Source organism: Xenopus laevis, chromosome 4L (assembly GCF_017654675.1).
Source record: "Xenopus laevis strain J_2021 chromosome 4L, Xenopus_laevis_v10.1, whole genome shotgun sequence".
Taxonomy (NCBI): Eukaryota; Metazoa; Chordata; class Amphibia; order Anura; family Pipidae; genus Xenopus; species Xenopus laevis.
In genome coordinates, this window is record NC_054377.1 from 87028412 (window position 1) to 87045515 (window position 17104).

Below are 17104 nucleotides of genomic sequence, written 5' to 3' on the forward strand. Positions count from 1 at the left end.
TTCTGAATTGAGAAAGCCAGTTGGATGGCTGGTAAAACGTCTTCAAGGAAAATCACAGCACACTTATTTTTACACATATGGTCTTCCTAAAATTCCAATATCCTGCAAGTCACCCATTATATACTCTCTGCCCACCCCAAGTTATTACTTACTGCAGGTGTGATATGACCTCATCAATGTCGGAAATCTTTAATTTCTCCATGATTTCTTCAAGATCTTCTTCAATGTTGGATCCAGTGGACAAAGAGGAAACAGGTCTGTGAAGAGACCCAAACGTGAATAGTTTCAAACTGGTAAATAATTAACAATGTATTAATGTAGAATAGTAATAGGGATCATGGGATGGGATTTGAGGTATTTTCATCACATGAGCAGAAAAAATGCTTTGTATGTTATTGGCCTCAAACTAAAGCACACTCTGTGACAGTCACCAGTACATGGCACTACAAGCAACCTATCACTACACTTACAGGTAAACAAAAGCTTGGAAGCTGGAAGGACTAGGCTTTTAGCTGTCTTCTTTATAAATGGGATTTTTTGAGTATGATCATGCCCAACTGTTTGGCACCTTGATTTTACATTTAGCATAAAAGAAGTCTGTAATAACTGAACTCTAAATTTCTATATCTTATATCTATGGTGTGCTAAACCTTCATATTTACTAAATAAATACATTATATTAGTTATGCCCGCATATTTAGAGGGCATCCTACCCCCAGGGCCACACTATTTCTTCAGTGACACTGATTCTTGTTTTAACTCTTTATCTTCAACATAACTTATTGGTGTTTCCATTAGGAATTTGAAAATGCATTACATTAATGATTGTGCCACAAAAAAGGGCACCATCAGAAATTACAGGGGCTCCATATTACTTATTTGGCTAGGGCCCATGGGGGGGGGGGTTATTTGGCCCTTACTTGTCCCAACTTAAAAAAAAATGTTTTTTAATAGGCTATATCCGGCAGCTCCCACATCCACCCAAAAAAAACACACTAAATGGCCCAAACCCACAGATCCTGCAACAAGCCCCACCCTTTTAGGTTTCCCAAAACTAGAAGTTAAGTCTTTCCAAGCCCTGCACTAGGTTCAGGCTCTTGACAGGAATCCTGCCTGTCCATCCCTGATGGTGGCCCTGGTCACTGGTAAATGAAGGACATTTCTTTGATTTACTTTTCTGTATTGTGCATATGAATGTGCTTATGATAAAGAGTGGTCTTTAAATACTAACAGTCTGAACACCACCAGTATTCACTTTTGAGGCCACTAACTAAGGAGCATAGTTTTATATCATGGGTACAGTTATTAAAACTTTACTGACAAGCAGGAAAGGATTTCCAAATGTGTAGCTTTATCAGAGCATTTTTTTTAAATGTCTCAACTCGTAAAAGATGCAAGTGTTTGGGCAGTCGAAGGGCCCTGGAGTTCTTATTCTGCACAAACAAATTAATACTAAATACTATTTATTTAATTAACAAATAAGATCTAAAAAAATAAACAAATTTTAGTCACAAATGCACTGTTGAAGGGGGTTTTCAGACTCTGTCTCAGGCTGCTGGCATGGTCACCAGTATTATTCTGCTCTTGCAAATCTGACTGTTACTAATAAATTTCTACTCACCGATCATCACTATACCTGCTGCCCATCTGTTGCCTGTTGGTTCCCTGGTCTTTCAATCTGGCACCAGTTCCGCTATTGATTCTGCTGTCAGACTGGGCTGTCCCCATTGCAAAATTGACAATTTTGGCATTATATTTAGACAGTGCCTGGTCTATGTCCCTGTAAATAAGAAAATGTTTAGAAACTCACAAACTATAATTGATAATGTTTATAAAGAAAATGTTTTATTCAGCTAGGAAAAAATGGTATCTTGCGTTTTATAATGTCAAGTGAGTGTTCAGAGGGAACATATGGTTAGCCCGTGACAATAAATGATTGTCACTGTCTTCAATTTTCTACGCATACTTAGAAGCTTGGATGAAGGTTTTTAACCCATGAGTTTTCTTTTTCTTTTAAAACTTTTTATTAGATAACTATACAGCATTTATTTTCGTCATAGCTGATTTTTATAAATATTTCTACTTTCAGAAAATGAATATTCTCCTACGCAGAGGACAATGTCATCATATTCAAGTACCCAGAGGGTAGAGAAACCTTTCGTTTCCATCATTTCTCACAGCTATACAGCATAGATCGAAACATTCTGACCTTGGAAATTGCATATCAATAAGAATTAAACTAATAAACTTAAACAACCGTTTCCGTGTTTATTATAAAGCTACAGTATTGCTCCTAGTTCAATGCTTATGACCACGCAAAGTTCCATCCTGTAGGTTCCAACTCTATTTAACCTTACCCCTTGTTACACTTTTTCAATTATAAAAATAAATAAATAAATAAACCATAAAGCTCCTGCCAGATATTTTTATTATAACCTGGTATATGATATCCAAGGCATCCAGATTTTGGTGTAGACATTATATTTATCTGCAGTAATACTCAACATTCTCTCATTTACCATAATCCAGTTCATTTTGAGCCGGAACATAATTATGGGAATTGAACACTTTTTCCAGGATGCAGCAATAGTCTGTTTCGCTGCTGTAAAGATAAATTGTATGATTTTACGGTGATATTTGTTCGAAACTGGAATTGTTGTATTAAGCAGTACCATCATAGGATCTTTTCGAGTGTTTGATTCCCATAATTAAATCAATTAATGTAAATATCCTGGACCAGAATCTGAACACCTGTCTACAATGCCACCAAATATGTAACATAGAACCTTCTATGCCACAATTTCGAAAGCAGAGCGGGCTAGAATAAGGATAAAATTTATGCAATTTTGTGGGAACCATATACCATCCAGATACTACTTTATATAATGTTTCAAGAGCCAAAATATTTATTGAAATCTTAGCTGTATTGGTCCAAGTTTGTTGCCATGAAGATTCACCTATTGTAGTGCCCAATTCTTTTTCCCATTGTTTAGAGTAAGTTGGAAGGGAAGAAATCGAGGAATTTAAAATTTCTTTATACAGAATGGATATTATTCCTCCACTACAAGGAAACTTAACACACATTTGCTCCCAGGCAGAAGAGGTCAGAATATTAGTACACCCTTTAAGCACTTTGGTAAGAAAATGTTACATTTGGATATATCGAAAACATTCTGATTTTGGGTGGTTATTTTGTTCGACTATAACAGACCAGTCCTTAAGGCCTTGCAAGCCAAGAAATTGGGTGACATATATCATATTATGCGATTTTCCACCAACAAAAGTCTCTATCCTGTAGCCCTGGTTTAAAAATAGGATTCCCAATCACAGGTATAGCTGGGCAATGAGGGGACATCAAAGGTGTTTTTTGTATGGTTTGATCCCAAACGGATAATGCCATTTTGAGCAATGGGGTGGAAGCAGTAGGTCTTTCTTGTTTAGGAATCCATGGTAACACTGCAGGATTTATTTGATTTCAAACATGCTACTTCAATTTGAGCCCATAAGGGGAGGTTGGGTCTATAAAAGTGAATTAGTGGCATAATTTATGCAGCCTGATAATAGTAAAGTAGCAATCAGCAAATAACATTTGTTTGTGAGTCTGGTGACCTATTGTTATCCTATTTATATTCAGATCTTGTCTGATCAGTATTGCTAGAGGTTCAATCGCTAGAATAAACAATAAAGATGAGAGAGGGCATCCCTGTCTCGTCCCCCTATGCAAAGTAATTGAGCCAGAAGCAAAAGGACCCCATTTTAGAAAAGCTTGCGGAGTGTTATATAAAGCTTGGATAGATAAGAGAAATTTATCCCCAAAGTTTCATTTTTTTAACACACAACATAGATAATCCCAGGTGACTGAGTCGAATGCTTTTTGAATATTTAAAGCCAGTACTAACGCTGACGTTTGTGAGGCATTAAGAGTATATATTAATTGTATCAGACGCCTTATATTTTCTCCGCCATCCCTGTTGGGGACAAACCCTACATAACATCATTATTTAATATTGAGATAGGACGGTAACTACCACATTCTAACAGATGTTTATTAGGTTTGGGTGTTAATGCAATTTGTGCCAATATAGAGAGTGAATGCAGTTTACCTCCACACATCAAGTTATTGAACATATTAGTAAGATGTGGAGACAATAGTGGAGCAAACTTCTTATAATACATTATTGAGAAGCCGTCTGGGCCAGGTGTTTTGGAATTTGGGAGTAATTTAATTGCTAGCAAAGTTTCCTCTATCGTGATATCGTTATCCATTATCTGTTTTTGTCCGGTAATCCCACTTTAGTAAAGATGTTGTCTACTTGAGTTACTTTAAATTTAGTGGGGGTTTGATACATTTTGGAGTAATAATCAGTAAATTCTTGTAAGATCTTCTTTGGATTGCCTGTATTGTAATCAGTTTTGGTCCAGATTTTATGTAAAGGGGGATTTGGGAGTAATTTAATTGCTAGCAAAGTTTCCTCTATCGTGATATCGTTATCCATTATCTGTTTTTGTCCGGAGTTAGAGCAGGTAATCCCACTTTAGTAAAGATGTTGTCTACTTGAGTTACTTTAAATTTAGTGGGGGCTTGATACATTTTGGAGTAATAATCAGTAAATTCTTGTAAGATCTTCTTTGGATTGCCTGTATTGGAATCAGTTTTGGTCCAGATTTTATGTAAAGGGGGATTTGGGGTCATTACTGAGTGTAGCGTTCAGGCTAAGGGGGTGTCTGGTTTGTTTCCTTTACTATAAGGCCTATTGAGAGTTTTCTTTTTCTATTACTTCCAATTGAGTAAAAGCATTAAACTTTTTTTTGTTTGGTGTCTTTCTATATGATGCATTTTTGTTTGCTTCGCCTTAAAATTTAACTAAAAACACAAATATTGATTAAATATTGTTCAGGGCTGCTATACTTACTTTTTGTACATTCCCCCGTGACTACACTCACTCATGGTCATAAACACAAACATGTTAGCATGTTGTGCTCTACAACGGTTCAAACATTACTGCTGCTGTCACACATTAATGCTGCTGTCACACATTACTGCAACGCAAGAGCAGCACCATCACTGCAGTTTTGGGCAGCTGAGCCAAAAAAATGGGGACATTATAGAACCAACAGCTTTATGCTGGGCAGGACCAAAGTCCTGAAATGGTGCCTGTCCCCTGAGAGGGGGACTAACAGAAAAACCTTCTGTAAACAGCAATTTAGGTGATCTACTCTAAATCTGGTGACATCAGCATACGAGCCAACATATTGTAGGGACTAACTGCTTAGGTCTTGATTGCACTAAATCTCTTCAACTAAAATCTCAGTTTCAGTGGATAACAGTGCTATCACTCCTATGATAAAACAGCTGCATCATATTTGATTGTGACCTGCATTTTTCTCTCAAGCTTAAATACAAACTAATAATTTGTTTAATAATGTCCCATGCAACAACCCTTACCATACATGCAGCACCAAGACATTAATATACACACTCATTATCTTTGACCTTGTTTCCTGACACCATTTACTAATTTTATCTTCCTACCATCAAACAGCTCCCTGTGCAATTAAAACTGCTTGCTATTGCATACAGCAGCATTCTCTTACAGACATTTACAGCACAAATATATACATTCTGCCAGCTCTTGCACTGGTTTCCCAAGTCTCATTCTGTGCATCATGTTGCATATCCTGGGAAGACATAATGCCCAAGGCGAGCTTATGGCATACCCAGAACAAACCCTGTAAATCCGATCTATATTTCTGGCTAAGCTCATTTAAACCAGTGGTTTTCATTTTGCTATATTCCAATACAAGCCAGTCCTCTCAAAACCAAATATAACCTAATGAAAGTATATACAAAAAATCTGGAATTACCTAATGAAACAACACACTGAAAAATCATCACAATAACATGTTTTGTTTTTTTTTTTAATCAATAAAAAACAAAGCAAACAAATACAACCAGGATGTTTTTAAACAGCATCCTGTAGTGTAAGAGCATTCCCAGTGGGGAGCAGTATTGGGTGCCTAGTGCTGTGTTGAAGAGCAGAGTTAGGCATGTGTGTTCTGAGGAAAATAAAACAGGGTGCTAAGGACTGTTACAGTTCTGGGAGTTCTACGAGTTCTGTACCCAGTCAAAACTGATAGTGACAGCGACAGCTGCTGAGAAGGACACTTACCAGAATGAAGACATTTTCACATTATATAGAGTAAAATAATTAAGTCAAATTCCTGCCTGTATCCAAGCTACAAAACATGGGGTTGTCTGCAAAGGCAAGGGTTGGGTGCTAACAAGTGTTGCCTTTCAATAAAAGCAGTGTTTTAAAGTATATATAGCCAAAAGCACAGTTCTTCAAAGCCTTATGTGTGCACTCATTCATGAGCTGGATGAATTAAATGATAAGAAAACCTTTAAAATAAGTGAAGGTAATAGTTATGACCGTGCTATTCTAAGAACCTTCTGACAACTTCCTTGACTACTTAGTTGACCACTAAGTAGTGGTCAGAAAATGACTTGCAGGTGGCACAGTTTTAACAAAATTATTTTATGTCAACAGTACATGTATCCTCTAATATCTTGGAATAATTTAGAATAAAAATAATGAATGTAAACTGCAAAAGTATTTTAAAGGTTTACTTATCATTTAATTCATCCAATTCATTGCTTTAATGGGCTCCAGACAAGCAGAAGCTACACATGGAACAGCTGTAAGGTTAGTTTCACAAGTATTTGTTGCTCAGCCTTTTGTCGCAGCTACTAGACATCAAAAAATACCCTACCAAAATTGTCTTTGCTAAAACACTCAATGTGTAATCCCTCAGAAAGCATTTGACAATTCTCAGTATTGTCTATGGTAGGGTATTCTCTGGAGTTTTAGGAGCTGTGACATGTGACATTGCCCTTAGACTTTAATTGAACTCTTGAACTAATCATTGTGAATTCTAATTCCAATAATGGGGAGTAATAAGTAGTATTTCTGTTACCTGTGCAATTATAAATGTACTCTGCATGTAATTGGAACAGCAAGAACATAAAATAAAGTACACATCTTATGGGCACTCAGGCCTGTGACCTGGCTGGACATAGGTGAGACCAGTAAGGCTGGCAATAACTGTTCATGAAAGGGAAGACAGGACAATGAACAGTAGCCCCTAACTCTAGGCTAGCCCAACTAAAGAGAATCATGGTAAGGAATGCATTTCTATAGTTACATGGGGACTATGTATAAATCAAAGACAAGAGCTAAAAAACAATTTAGACATTTAGGGCAGTTTCACAGCTCTGGTAATTACTTTCTCAATAATTAACTTTCTCAAAAGTGAACAACAGTAAAGTCTGACATATATATGGATATGTGAACCTCTGGCCTTGGTCTGCAGGGGGGATTACTGACGTTGATTCTTTATGGGAACCAGGTTAGGGGTAAGCACTAACAATAGACATACTGCAAAACAGAGGGGGGCTGGGCATTGTTCAGAAATTCTCTCCTTTCAGGCACAAATCCTTTCTACTTGCATGCTTCTCTGCACATCAGAGTTGCTATGAAGTGGGCAATCAGGCCAATTAGGTGCCTATTGTATTGGAAATGTCATTCTCTTATAGACACTTTAACACTAAGGGGAAATATTCCCGCATGAATAGGCTGCTAAGGGATAATTTGTTGTTTTGGAGATACAAGAAGCAGGCAAAGCTCACCACTGATAAAAAGTTGCCAAGTATCCTAGCATCCCAAGCATGGGATGGTCTCTGCATTATTAAACCCATTACTTTTCTAAAGGGTGTACAACACATCAGTGGCACACCTTAATTCTCTGGGTTCATTAGTGAGACCCGGACACAAGTGCTACTGCAACCAAAAAGCACTTTCTGTGGATAACTATGATGTGATTAAAAAAAAGTGCAAAATGCAGAGCACAATCAAGCAGGGAAACAGCAGCCCAGTCCTTACCACCTGCCATAGGTAGTAAGTACAGGGCTCTGTTGTGTATTGTGCCTGCTAGCGCTGCCTAACTTGCATGTCTAAATGATATGCAAGTTAGGGGATAGGTAAGTGAAGGGAGGGGGTAACATGTATGTGCTTCCACCCCTCTTAACAAGAACGCTCTGAATGCAGGCAATTCTGTATATCAGGCAAATGAAAAAAATCTTCTACCTGCAGAGCAGGGCACACCCTACAGTACAGGTAGTAAATGACTTCTGTCTTGATTCAACGTAAACTGAGCAAACACTGATAGAATTCAATTAAGTAATGCTAATTTCTACTAGATCATTGTAGAGTTCAACATGCTTTTACACATGAAACAAAGTATATACACATTTTATACACATTTTAGACATCAATTCATCTAGATAAAAGCTTGTTTTTAAACTAATTGGTTATCTACAGAATTTTGCTAAAATTTAGACACAGAATGTAACCGTACAACACAAAACACTGTGCAATAATCTCTGTATGTACAGACGTAAAGACAACAGATAAGAGAGACAATCTGGCATTATTTATTGGTGACTACCAACATGGCACATAACTCATCTACCTGTAAAATTATAACTCACCTTCCCTCCTGACGGGCCTTCTGTCTCACAGCTATCAGAAGCATCCGGATCTCCTGAGTCACCATATCTTTAATTACAGGAGGGTCTGCCAGTAGAAAGCTGTTGTTGTGGATGGAACTTTTACTCAATGTTAAGCAGGTGCTCCTCAGCTCCCTCCAAAGATCTAGCAGAATCTCAAACTGCAGAAAATGATTACAGATTTAAAGAGATAGTGAAAGTAGAAGAGAAGATGTATAAAAAAAAAAGTAAAACATAGAAAATAATGCAACAGAATATTTTATATGCAAACATTTTGTGTGGCTATAAAACAAAAAGTTTTGACAGGAGATTAAATTAGAGAGAAATATATACCACTTGAACTCATTCAGTTGGACTTACTGTATGTAGAAAAATTATAAACACTATCTGGACTTTCAAAAATAAATATAAATGTTCAACCTGATTCCACAGATTGAAAGGATGATATTTTGACAAAACATTCCCCAACATCCCTTAGGCTGACAGTGTAATGCAACCCTTTCCTAAACTTATGCCATTGTGAAATGACGGATTCTCAGACTTGAGGTTCACCAGTCCCTTTGATTTTCCATGCTTTCCATATTTCTGCAAGTTTGAGTGTTTATTCAACCTTCCACAATAAGCCCAGCTGAATGAGCTCATGTCCAAAACGGGGTAGAACATAAAAAGCTCATTTACATTAGGCTATATAAAGTAGTCCAATTAGTATTAAAAGCATCCAAAAATAACGCACTTTCTTTGCCTGATATAACTTTCAGCAGCCGAGCATCAATGTCATAGTGAGAATACTGGATGGATAACCACAGGTGTCTCTCTTTGTAATGAGGTGTGTGATATAGTTACACACTGACCATTTCGTAAGTATAACTGTGTTGCCTGCTAATCACACTGCTTGTTTTAAGAAATATGTAGAAATGGATAACACTTTGGGGGCAGATTTACTAAAGGTCAAATTGAAAAATTTAATTAGAATTTTCGTAATTTTTTTATGTTCAAAACTCTTAAATTGGAATTGTGAATTATCCAAACTCAATTCGAGTTTTAATTTGAATTTCGAGATTTATCATACTCTGGCCCTTTAAGAACTCAAATTCGACTATTCACCACCTAAAACCTGCCGATTTCATGTATAAGTCAATGAAAGACGTCCAGGGACCAATTTGGACATGTTAGTAGCCTTCCGGACATTTGAGTTTTAGATATTCAAATTTTTTTTTATAAATAACCCACAGTTGAATTTCGAGTATATTCTAATTTAAAAAAACTCACATGAATTTGAAATTCAAATTTTAATAAATGTGCCTCCCCATGTTGCTAAAGGAAAAATAGACCTCTTCCAATTTTTTTTTTCCAAAATCAAAAAACATGAGATTTAGACAACACAGACTTGACCAAAATTAAACAATACCTGAAGGGAACAAATGTAAAAACAAATCTTTCACCATTTACATTGACTGAAAAAAAATCATTTTCAACACGGTAGGGCCTTTGCTGAAACTGTTTAATCTGCACAATGACAATTTGCATTATCTGCTTTATATTGGGTCCTACCAAAACGCATCTCCAGAGGCCTATTCACTAATGGACTGCAACAACTGTGTTTCTTGTATTTTAAGGACACAATAGAAAAAAGTCATTCCTTGTGGCCTGGACAGGTCTAGAGATCACACTCACGCAGCATTCATGGAACATTGTAGTGCTGTACAGAGGCTGTATAGAGGCTTCCTGTAAGTGAGATAGGGTGCCATGGCTTCTGAAGAAGTGGCTCTTTATTGCCACAAAATGCATTAAGTCTGAGCTTCTCCGTATTCATATGCTTTTTAAAATATAGGAAATAAAGAAGTTGATTTTATGAAGGCTTTTATGGATTTTATGAAGGTCTGATAATGTGATTTCCATTAAATCCTATTTGTTCCTGTTTGCCATGGCCAGAGGGTTTCAGTGGATCCGTCCATGCTATATATGACCGGTTTGAGCTTCTTCTCCTTTGAAAGCCCTTTGTTTGTATGAATCAAATACATTTCTGCATCAATTTAGCAAAGAGGGCAATACATAAATGAGTTTTCCATGTGAATAAGTCCGTGGTCAGAGCTCAGTATTTGAAATCATTATCCATCAGCCAAAAGGAAGCCTGACAGGCTCCCAACAACCCCACTTGAAGGATATGTCCAGTACAAATACATTTTGCCTTAATCAAAATGCAGGTAGTAATAAAACTTGCAAAGGCTTCACTTGGTGTGATCTCATGCCAGTTTGTACCCTTTGGAATCAAGTAAATGAAGAATTACCTTTGCACAGCCTGTAACACATTTCCAGCTGGCAAAGCGCATTTTTGGAAGCTTATACAACACAGAAGACGCTTACAATGCTTACAGTATGTCCCTTATCTTAAAACATATATAACATATTTTTTTGATTATCTGTTTTCTCAAACCATTTTACATTTTTTCTTCTGTAAAGGAACTTCTCAAAATGATCCTCAGTGGCACCCTGTAAGGAGTCATCAACACATGTCCAGTAATAACACTGCACTTAAAACCACATGTAGCACAGTGGGCCATTTATAATGGACAGCTCCAATATCTGTACGTCTGCTCCAGGCCTCGGTTGACATTCACAGCTTACATGATGAAATGTATTTTATCATGCAAGTCTGACAAGCAAGACTCGCCTGTGCACTCAGTATTTGTGCATCAAATTATGATTTCCTTTACTGTCTAGCCATGAAACTGATATATACAGAGGTAATTCTACTGTACCTTTACTGTACATGTGTGATGGGCTGTTGATATAATGCCAGAAAAATATTTCCAGTTCCAAAAACGAGCTGTAAAATACTGTGTACTGTATTAAGTAACCATACCAATCCAGCGAAACCCCCCCCTACACGCCGTCCTGCATTAGCATTTCCCACCTTACCATTATGTTTTTTTAATATAAGAAAATACATTATATAAAAATGTAATGTTTGCAAACAAAAATAAGGTACACCAAAAAATACAAAAGTTTTATCCTGGTAAACAAACAAAATGCAAATGAAGCCATCAATATTTCAACCAAGGCGGCAGGCCCGCCCAAGCCCCCCATGATCTGTACCTGTGCCAGCAGCCAACAATGAGCCCAGCCATACTGCTACCCAAGCCCATGCCCCCAGCTGTACCTGTGCCAGCCCAGCAGCCATTAATATTTCCCCAAGCCCAAGCCCCCCATGAACTGTACCTGTGCCAGCCCAGGAACAAATGAGCCCAGCCATACTACTGCTGCCCAAGCCCACGCCCCCACCTGTACCTGTGTCAGTGCAGCAGCCATAAATATTTCCAATTCCCCAGGCCCAAGCCCCCTATGATCTGTACCTGTGCCAGCAAGCGTCAGTCAGTGTCAGAGGAGTAATAAAAGAGCCAAAGCCAAGGCTCAGCACCAGCTAGAGTCCTGCGCGGGTCCATTTTTTGGAACCCTTACCCACAACCTGCAATCTGCAACCTGGACCCGCATTCTTAACATCATCGGAAGTAGGCGTGATCAGGAAAAAAAGGAGTAAAACAGGAAGTGCTGTCATTGTAAACCAGAAGTGACATCATCGGAAGTAGACATGATCAGAAAAAATTTGTAAAAATCGCTATTGAGAAGACCCGCGGCCCGACCCGCAGAACCACAGAACCGCATCTATACCCGCACCCGGAACTTCTACCTGCAACCCACAGGGTACCGCACCAGCAGGACAGGTCTTCAGAGCGAATTTCTCCCTCTAGCGTGCACAGGTCCTCTCTGCTGCTGCTGCCCGATCCATTGCAATGACGTGACTGATGCTCAATGTATGGATGCATCATGCGTCGCAGCCTATTGTGCATATGCGTCATCATGGAAGGCACCAAGTCAGGTTCCAGGGTGAGGGAGCCCCTTCAAAATTTAAATCAGCTGAAACAAACCCCAGAGGGGGTTGGGGCATGCGATTTTGAAAAAGTATCATGTCATTAATAAAGGCCAAACAAACTTAATAGTAAAAATGAGGGGGGAGAAAAAGAAAAAAAAAAGAAAAAAAAAATTTCCCTGAGAAGTGCGCCCCCCAGTGATTGTGCCCTAGGCGGTTGCCTACCCTGCCAACCCCTTGGCCCTGCCCTGCCTGTGAGCAAGCCTGTGTAAAGGAAGGGTGCCTAAAAAATATAACTGGATAACAAAATACCAGTCACCCACCGAGGCTAATTCATAGGTATGAATCTTAAGAATGTTTAGGCTCAGAATTCAGTTACAATGCAGATTAGGTAAATAATGGAGATTCCCTAATGGAATATTTGACAGCATAGAAAAAGATAGAAAATGCTTTAAAGGAAAAACAACCCCCTAATAAAAAAAAACCCTACCCCCCTACCCTACATAGACCCCACTCCCTCCTTCCCCCCAGCCTAGCTGCTAACCCGGGCAAATGCCCCTAACTCTTTACTTACCCCTCCGTGCAGATTCTGTCCAGCGGAGTTCACGGGTGCCATCTTCAGACGATTTGGTAATCTTCGGAATGTGACCGGTGCTTCGGCAATTCTCGTGAGTTTCGGCACGTGTACAGTTGTCACGAAACACTTCAACTGCGCATGCGCAACTACGCCAGTCTCATTCCGAAGATTACTGAAGAGAAGATGGCTGGCGTGAACTCCGCTGGACAGAATCTGCACGGAGGGGTAAGTAAAGACTTAGGGGTATTTGCCTGGGGTAGCAGCTAGGCTGGGGGGGGGGAGGAGCGAGGGGGTCTATGTAGGGTAGGGTTTTTTTTATAAAAAAGGGTTTGTTTTTCCTTTAAAGGGGTTGTTCACCTTTCAAACACTGTTTCAGTTTAATTGTTTTTAGATTGTTCTCCAGAAATAAAGACTTTTTTCAATGGCTTCTCACTTTTTATTTTTTACTGTTTTTCCAAAACCTAAGTTTAAAGTTTAATCACCCTGTTTCTGGTGTTGGAGTCTGGTCAGCTCAGTAATTCAGGTGCAGACTCTAAACTATTACAATTTTGCAACATTCAGTTGATACATTTCTCAGCAGCATCTCTGGAGTATTAGTAACTATTGTATCAATTCTAACAGCTGCCATTAATGGAACGCAGGGATTCTGCTCAGCAAGGACAAAGATAAAAAATGTATCAACTAATGTATCAAATTAGAACAGTTTACAGGGTCGGCAATCCTCATTTTAACTAAAATAACATGAATGAAATCTAATGTTTTATATGTACCAAGATGACAGGTGGGCGTAACAATGAGGTATTCCATCTATAGGTCCAGCTTATGAATCTTTTGGCAAATATACAGCTCATGAATTTAAAAAAATTGATGTTTTCAAAAGTGGACGATTAATCAAACAATGCATAAGCTTTTAAACATACAGGGGGTATCTTCAACAGATATTAACCTTGTATTAATTATTGAAAAGCTAATGAAATTTAACATCTCTCTTTAATTTTTGGTCCATTAAAAGGTATCATAATCTTTAATAGTTCTTCTGGAACCTAAACCGCTGAACATCAAGAGTAAAAAACAGTACTCCCTCCCCAGTCATTGCACATAACACAATGTATAGACTTAATTTAGAGTACAGCACACCAGAGATTTTAAGTGTAAATGCTGCTAGACTAATAAACAATATTCACACAGGAAGTGTTGATGATGTTAAATAAAAAAAAAAATCTGTGTTGTAGAAATGGTCTCTCCAGACCAAAGATGCCAGTACTCCCACTGCTGGGGGCTCTTATGCTACATGCATAAAATAAAGAAGGAAGTACTGCCTTTTTCTTAATTTTCTGTGAAGCAAGAAAAGAATCAGGTTTCAGAATGCCTGTTCTCGGAAAAATGTCTTGAAACTATTCTCAGAAACTGAATGTAAATATCCAGGAGTGTATCCCTTGTGCAAGAGCAAAAGAAAGGTTGTTATTAGTTTACACGGGTCAGAGCAGATTGTTTCTTTCTTAAAACCCTATTCTGCAAAGCTGGCCTGCAATGGATCTGAGCATCATGGAGCATCGTGGAAATTGACTCATATATATATAGTGAATAAAGTACCCCCTCTTGTAAAATATAAGGATATTATAAGTTACCGAGGAGTTTCATGACCATATAAAAACACGAGGCCGAAGGCCGAGTGTTTTTATACAGGTCATGGAACTCCGAGGTAACTTCTAATATCCTCATATTTTGCAACTGGGGGTACTTTATTTATTATAATACACAAATTTCAGTGAGTCATGTGACAGAAATGACATCAGAACTCACCGTTTATAACTGATGACATCAGAACTCACCGTTTATAAGTATATAATTTACAGGATATATATATATATATATATGAGTTCATATGAGTCAATTTCCACAATATATATATATAGCCTTTTACTTAAAAATGTTTCTTATGTTTCCTAATTTCCAAAATCAATAGATCCTACTACTATGTCACACCGTACTATGAGAAAACAGAAATCCTACGTGATACCACCTCTTGTGTGCAGTAACTGTCATGAAGGGTTTTCATCTGTAACTGCATACATGGGGTAGAGTTTGTCCAAAAATGAATTTTTTTACGGCATAAATCTGCTCTTTGTGTGCAGTGACAAGTAAATACATTCAAAAAGATTCTAAAACTGGTAGCTAGAAATACCTACCAGTAGCACATTAGTAACCATATTGCAATTTAACATAGTGAAATCAATTTTTCATAACATAAGAAGGGTAGACATACTGCATATTAGGTGTTTTGGGCTATAATAAATGTGTTTTGTGCTGGCAAGAGCAATCACACAAAAATTAAACACAGATCCAGATGTACATTAAGCAGGCAGGATCTTATCACAGGATCTTATCACATTGGGCCACTGGCCCAGAAAAGCAGGAGAAAATCTGTATTGCACAATAGCAATTTAGGAATCCTTTCCTGGTGTTGTTAAACTATCGTCTAGCATCCGTTAACCATTTATAATATGCTGGGTGGAACCAGTTTCGGGCAGGGGGGTCCTGGTCCACTGGGGCTGCCTTATCAGGGTCCCGCACGTACACGCTCCAGGCCTCCGTCTCACCCTCCTCCAACTTCAGGGGCCCTCTTTGGCAGCCTCCTACAAAGTGCCTCCACCCCACCCTGAACAATAAGTACCCTTCTATCGGTTGGGGCGGGGAGAAATCGCCAGGTAGGTCAGAAAGGTGGGAGCAGATCTGGGCCGGCGGGGCCCATGATGGCCACAGGGTTTTTTCCCGGTGTCCAGCCCAGTCCATCCAGTCCAACCCTGGGTGGAACAAAATAGTACAGTTATGGGATCTCTTATGCATCTATATTATAAGGCCACCTCCCATAGAGTCCATTATCCTGATTTATAAAAATTATTTATTTTTTCTGTGTAAAAATAAAACAGTAGGTGTATTTGATCCCAACTAAGCTACCTGTATCCATATTGGAGGCAAAAGAATTCTATCTAATATTTAAATTATTTTTAGCAGACTTAAAAGGGTTGTTCACCTTTCTACATTTTTTCGGTTCCGTTGTTTTCAGACAATAAACCAGAAACGAAGAGTTTTAAAAATTACTTTTTATTTGTGGCTGTTTTTCTAAGGGGGGAATGTAATATGTTTCGCTAGTGAAAAAAACTGCGCACAGAGCCGGATTTAGTGGGTGGGCGCCCCAAGGCCGCACAGTTCTGGCTCACGCCCGCATACCCACCCCCTGCCCATGAGCGCACATGCCACGCCTGCATCGGAGCGCTGCAGCTGATATTCTGTAATAGTAAAAAAGATGTCAGATGTCAAGATGTCAGTCTTGGACAGGAAGTTGCAAGGGGGGAGGTCTGAGCACAGTGTTCAAGCTAATACGGATGTTTTTGACCCAAAAGGTATTAAAATAAAAACAATTTCTTCTATTTTATATTATTTCACATGGTTTGATGCATTGTGGAAATTTATGCTATATGTCCCCTTTAAAACTAAAACCAACTGAACTGAAAAAAGTATTTGGAAGAGCAGGTCAACTTCAAAATAAAAATTTGCCTAATGAAAGAAAACATAATTCTAAGCAACTTTTTAATATACATTTGTTACATTTTTTAAATGCAATGAATGTTTATTGCAAAATTGCTTATTATTATGTTTTCTTTTATTTGGTAAAAAAATCTTTTTGGTTTGACATTCCCATTTAGTTATGGTGATCCAATATACAGAAAGATTCCTAATCTGAAAAACCTTAGGTCCCAAGCATTTCCATACCTGTAATGGAATATTTATGCACCCTTTAAGGTAATATACTCCACATGCACCAAAAGAAGTTTCTGCAGTACTTCAGTTTTCCGAAACTGCAGGAGCAGTCATGGAAATGTCCAGTGCCAGCAAAGAATCAATGGGCAACAGTATTGAGGGTTTATTTGGATTGTTTTGTGTGGTTATTGAGTAAAGAGCCAGGGGACAAGGATACCCATACAAATCTGTAAAGTAATTTCCTACGTTGGGTAAGTGATTACTATATTTGGAATGAAGGTACAGAGGGTTTTTATTCTTTATACTGTTATATTAATATCAATTATATATT

The 17104-nt window shown here is 38.2% G+C and overlaps 1 protein-coding gene across 2 annotated transcripts in view; it reads right to left on the bottom strand.

Moving 5' to 3' along the window:
- The window catches only part of ccdc24.L (coiled-coil domain containing 24 L homeolog), a 58471-nt gene that overhangs the window by 36323 nt on the left and 5044 nt on the right, over positions 1-17104 (bottom strand). Inside the window, exons 3-5 of one of the 2 annotated variants that reach the window (XM_018258364.2) lie at positions 8549-8727; positions 1637-1780; positions 153-257 (exon numbers count right to left, since the gene is read on the bottom strand). In XM_018258364.2, the coding sequence (XP_018113853.1) occupies positions 153-257; positions 1637-1780; positions 8549-8727 (428 nt within the window). Of the gene's footprint in view, positions 1-152; positions 258-1621; positions 1781-8548; positions 8728-17104 lie in introns of both variants that reach the window. The other variant, XM_018258362.2, reaches the window with a different exon arrangement.